This window comes from Chaetodon trifascialis, chromosome 7, assembly GCF_039877785.1.
Source record: "Chaetodon trifascialis isolate fChaTrf1 chromosome 7, fChaTrf1.hap1, whole genome shotgun sequence".
In the NCBI taxonomy this organism is placed as follows: domain Eukaryota; kingdom Metazoa; phylum Chordata; class Actinopteri; order Chaetodontiformes; family Chaetodontidae; genus Chaetodon; species Chaetodon trifascialis.
In genome coordinates this window covers 19,076,766-19,082,765 of record NC_092062.1, presented here as the reverse complement: position 1 = coordinate 19,082,765, position 6,000 = coordinate 19,076,766, and the positions used below count along the sequence as shown (strand labels likewise).

The 6,000-nt window shown below is 41.4% G+C and overlaps 1 protein-coding gene across 1 annotated transcript; it reads right to left on the bottom strand.

The window, feature by feature from the left end:
• Positions 1–780: 780 nt before the first annotated feature.
• Positions 781–4,624, bottom strand: LOC139334503 (protein FAM8A1-like). Its single transcript, XM_070967417.1, is given in 6 exon segments — positions 781–2,877; positions 2,976–3,115; positions 3,228–3,351; positions 3,460–3,580; positions 4,121–4,604; positions 4,607–4,624. Coding segments are annotated over 6 exon segments (1,032 nt in total). The 3' UTR covers positions 781–2,732.
• Positions 4,625–6,000: the final 1,376 nt, after the last annotated feature.

The window sequence follows — 6,000 nt, the reverse complement described above, 5'->3', positions numbered from 1 at the left end:
ATAAGTGTTCGCTTGAGCTTTTCTAAAAATCTTCCTCCTGCACATTCTCTGTGGATGCGAGCCAGAGCATGTCGATACAAAAATAGATTACAAACATGCCTCAACTCCAAATAGAGCTGCACTCAGTCATCAGTATACAGTGCAGTAATGTTGGTGGGTAGTGTCTGCCCACACTTTTCTGCTCCTCAGCACAGCCCTTCACGACTAAGAGTTATATTATTCCATTGCCTACAGTAATGGCACGGTGCATGGCAGCAGCATGTGGAGGGGGGTTTGCTCTGTAATCTGGGAGGACCATCTGCGGCTGTCAGCTGAAGCTGCCACTTAGTGGGCCTAACACAATCACCACGTCAGCACCTGCCAACAATTGGAGCTTCGACAGCCTCCTCCAGGTATATGTACATGCCAGACAGCTCAAAGAATGGGAGAAATGTCTTGAAGTTGATTCCCCTCAGTTTAGTAGAGAATGATTCATTCATCATCATCACACAGACAGATATTTGTTCAAAATATTGTCTACATGTGCTGTGATGCATTAGCCCAGGCAGAGTGATGTGTATGAGCAATGAATGTACACTAGGTGGAGCCAAACTCCTGTAAACGAGAACATGATCACTGATCAGTCATGTACCATAATTTCATCCATCCAGCCATCCATTTTCTATACCGCTTATCCCTTTCGGGGTTGCGGGGGGGCTGGAGCCTATCCCAGCTGTCCATAATTTCATTTTATGACAAATAATACATTAGAAATTACTGTATTTATAAGGTGCAGTGATTATGTTGCAAGGTTTGTTTATTATGACATATTTAACTGGAAAAACACCTACTTATGAATCTTTTCTTAAAGAAATTACACTGAAATATGTTTACACGTTTTATTTTGGAAGTACAATTTCCTAGCAGGAAATACTGTGTCTTAGAAAATCATTCAATGAGTTACCACAAACTGCTTCATCAATCATCTCTCATAATGTGGTAAATGTCTGAGATGTCAATTCAATGAATACTGCACATACATAATAATACCCAGTGCTATAAAATAAAAATTTTTTTTAGAGCAATTTGGACAAAAGTCTTAAAACGTGGCCACAAAGTGCCGAATAATGGGGCGTACCAGAAGGAAAAACCACCATTAGATGGACCATTAGTGTCCAGAGCAGTTTCAATGCACCTTTGCATAAATTCTGATGGAGACTTCTCAAAAATAGATTTGCTTATTTGGTGTTCTGTCATGGTGGAGAGCATTGTCTAAAAAGTCGATCCAAAATCTCCCACAACCTTTGAGAATTGGTGACGGTGAAGGCCACAGGTTATGATTCACAATTTCTTTTTCCTAACTATTCAGTGACTCCCCGTGCCCTGTAGAGGCATCTGCATGTATTATGTGTCTCTGCTCATCAGGTTTTTCTTTCATCACCAGTCTGTCTCTCTCTAAATGGTGTACTTTTTAGGGTATGTGAAATTCTCCCTAATTAACCCTTGACATACAAAAATAAAACAATTGTCACAACACAAACCGACACATGCAACCATTACACAAGGCAAATATGACGGCGTGTTAACAAGCCAATGCAGATTAAGTTCAGAAACATAATGAGGCCACTTAATTGGTATCAAACAGTGTGGGAATTATCAAATAGCAGGCAGACTGCTAGAAGACAGACATGTCCAACATGCAGGGAATGAGTGGTTTCATTTAATCTTTTTAAATGCAAAAAACAGTTAATCATATAAAATGTGTAATACATTAAAGGTCCAGTGTGTAGTGGCATCTAGTGATGAGGTTGCAGATGGCAACAAACTGAATACTTGTCGCCTCACCCTCGCCTACAGTGGCCGCAAAAAAACGTAAAAGGTCCTCTCTAAGAGTGTTTGGTTTGTCCGTTCAGAGCTACTGTAGAAACATGGCGGTGCAATATGCCAGACGGCGTGGAAGAGGGCCCGTTCTCTGTAGATATAAAGAGCTCACTCTAAACGAAAACAATAATTCTTATTTTCAGGTGATTATACAGTATTAAAAACATAACCATGAATACTATTTTCCATTTCTGCCGATAGAACCCCTTAAACCCTACACATTGGACCTTTAACTTTTCAGTCACACACATGCTGAGGTCAGAGTAAAGGAAGAGCGATCGTGGTCAGATTTCAGTTTCCTTTCAATACATTTAAATGTGCCTTAGAACCAAAGTGTTTCAGCATCTAAAAGCTGAGCATGGTGCACCGATCCTGCACTGATGAAGGTCAACAATTCAAAAGCCTGAGCATAAAACTCAAGACAAATTTAATACAAAACAATACTAAAGGTATAATCTCATGAATGCGTGACCAGTGACTTAAACACTGAGTGATAGGAAACATTTGCCCTTAATCAGGAAGAATGAGGCGAATCTTGTGTTAACGAAAGATGTAGCATATACCATCATTTCATCATCCCTTGCATCAGAAGGAGACATCAAATTGGCACAGGAACAGATTGTGAACACAGCATGTAGACATACATGCAGAAAAACAGTCAGTGTCTGGGACAAACCAGACCCCAGTTATAGAGAACTGAAATTGTTCACACTGATGAGTTTCAAACTCTGCAACCATCTTAATGCTCCTGCATGTTCTGACGATACCTTGAAAGGACAATGTCCGAGTTGTGCAGGCATTTAAAAAGGAAAAAAAAATACCACACAGTGCCTGTTCAGCAAAAGTGTAAGACTATCTTCTAGGCTCCTGCGTCACCTGATCCTGGAGCGCTTCACAACGATTGTACCAGCTACCATATCGTACACAGTCCTGTTGTGCTGGAAGAACAGAAGTGTGATGAAGGCCGGGAAAAAGAAGGCAATTGAAAAGTTCTTATTCAAGGCTCGGACGGTTGATCTGTAGAGGTAGACAGAGAAAGTGATTACAATGAAGGACAAACTGGGTCACAGTCGTCATGAAACTGCTGAAAACAGCCTTTAACATGAACTACTCACGCAGACAGAGAGACATTAGTTGCTGGCACCACAAGCACCCTGTTCGGCTGAACCAGGATCGATGAGTCGCATGTAACAACTCTGAGTCCAATGAGAAACTTCCCTGGAGTGGCTCCTCCTGCTCCCCAAATGCACACGATCTGAAGGGAGAACGTTAAAGGAGCGGTCACTTAACTGCATGCAGGCGTTCACAAAATTTACAGAGGAACAGTTGCGACCACATTTGGGAAACAGAGTATGCAGAAAACTCACCTCATAAAAACACACTAATATCCGATACACAAGTGCGACGAGCATCATTTTCTGTAGCTCCTCCATCGATGTGTCCTCATCTATCTCCTCCACAATGAAATGCATGGCGAACTTGGAAACATCCCTGAAGGGAAAGTAAAATTAATTTCTGATATTAATCCAAAGCTGATGAATAAATACAGGCCTAATCATCATTTTACCAGCACTATATGGAGAAATGAAACAAACTCACTTGATTCCACTCAGGTGCATGATACTGATGATTATGGTTGCTTTGATGAAAAACAATATGAAGAAATCCACCATCTCAGCCAGGAGTCTTTGGAGAGGTGAGGGGATGCTATACTCCCGACCTGGTGAAAAGCAGCAACAAAGCAAATCAAAACCCATTATATCGCAGCACACCCAAACATTACAAGCCATATGTGGTTGTTGATGTCATTCTAAAACCATTCCCCACTCTTCCAGGGAGATTTTTCCACAGGATTTTGGAACCAGTCTGCATGGATGTACTCCATGTGATCTGCCACCAGTGATCCAATCACATCTCTTTAGACAGCCACTGTTGTCGTTCACAAACTCTTATTAAGTCCATTACTGAATTCTCAAGTTTGCTGTCAAACCATCCTTAGATACAATTATCCTCAAATTCTGTTTGGTATGGTTTATGACACAAAAATATTAACCTGTAACCCATATGCTTAATTTACAAGTTAGGCATATCATTTGTCCTGCAGCCTGCAGAAATGAGTCGCGGGTCATTGCAGTCAACTTGTTAACCTGTGGAAGTACTCTGGACTACAGCACATACCTTCATATGCGTTAAACATTCAACCTGTTGTCCGTAACCTTACATTTTGAAAACCTGCCAAGGCAAAGGCAGCAGTTTTTACCTGGTCTCTGAGCATTTCCGTTCTCCTGCGGCAGTTGCTGCGGCTGGGCGGACACTGCAGCCCCACCAGCTGCCTCACCTGCCCTGCTGCTCGTGGAGGTGGCGGCAGGTGGATAAGGCGACAACGGAAGACCAAAAGCACCGTTACTATACCAGTTCTGGGAGTTAATATCAAGATGAGCCGTCGACGTCCCACTTGCTGAATGTAAATAATAAGGGTAGGACATGGCTGACGCTGCCAGCCAGCTCTGCCAGTTCACATATCCAGTGTAGTACTGCCACATCCACGCCTGCAGCCGTTCGCAGTATTCCGTTGTGGCGCGACTTTCACCGGCGTCCTTCTTGCCTTCGACATTGTTCTGGTTGCCTATTCTTTGGGTAACATCGTCAACGAGTGACTTAACTTTGTCAGCAAAGGGTTTATTCTTTTCCTTATCGACTTCCATGTTTGTGTTATCTTTGTCAGCCATGTTTGATGATGGCGGCGCGTCACGTACGACGTCATTCCGGATCATTGCATTTGGAAATCGAAGACGAGATAACTGCAGTGACATTATGCCGCATAAAACATAACCTTTGAAAATTATGTCGACTTAAAACGATTAAACATTTATTTCAATATAAACCGACAAATTCTCTCAAAACTGTTATCCATTTCACGACTAAATGTGACTCCCCCATCCCCTTTACAAGTATACAGTGGTACTGGCCAATCATTGTCTGCTATTACAAGAATGAGCCACAGGGGGGAAGCATTTCTCCCAAATAGGAGCTGACATTTGGGGTCTTCAAGTTGACAGTATTTCAAATGAATTGTGTTGCAGCAAAATGCACCAAAATGTTACTTTTTGGCTTGTTTGAATGGGGCCACCTCCAACAACTCCAACAAAAGCATGAATTAATGCTTGAGTGATTTGATTTGATTTGATTTGATTTGATTTGATTTGATTTGATTTGATTTGATTTGATTTGATTTAATTTGATTTGATTTGATTTTTTGAGAACATATTTCATTAATTGCTGCAAACATTTGCCAGTTGCATCTCTATTGGCTGCTAGTCAGTCAGTTTGAGACATCACTTTTGGTCCTGATAACATTTGAGGCATTTTGTTATGTTTAAGATTAAATTATTAATTATAATCACTAGATTTACTTTTAAGAAAATAAATATTAAGCAGCAAGACAATATTTATTTGCACGTGGCTACTGGGTCCTTTTAATAAAGCAGCGAGGTCGAACTAGTATAATTTCTAAGAACTCACCAGCTCATGGTGCAATTGTGTTTAAAGGGATAAAAATCGTTTCAAAGGACGTCTGCTTCCTAAATCCTGCACTCACACACAACCCCAAGTAAGCTTAATCCTTAACAATGGGGTATTCAGAAATCTAAAATGAGTTTGGGAGAACTGTAGGTTGTTATCTGAACATAAGGACTTTACATGACTGCTTTTTCATGGTCATAATTATGCTGCCAAGACATATGTAAAGTGCCTAATACCATGTGTGTGCATGTGGCATGGTCTTATGTAATGTGGCACTCAAGACAATGAATCAGCTTTTCATCAATCAGTGCTCATTGTTGCCTGAGCACCACCCAGGGTCACAATCATTCACTAAATCCTGGAAAGCTTTTGGAGAATTTGGGCCTCAACCTAGTGCCCCAAAGAACCCTAATTAAAACAAATTATGTGCACTTGCTTGAACTTTACATCCAAGACGAGAGACCTTGCACAAATGAGGTCACTGCTCTAACCCCAAGCAGGGATTTGGCCTTCTCACCCCAACTCCCCCAACCAATTCACCCACATCCTCATAAGAGGGCTGCAGTGTTATTAGGACATGTTGCTTGTCCTTGTTGGAACAAAAGCTTTCTGTAAAGC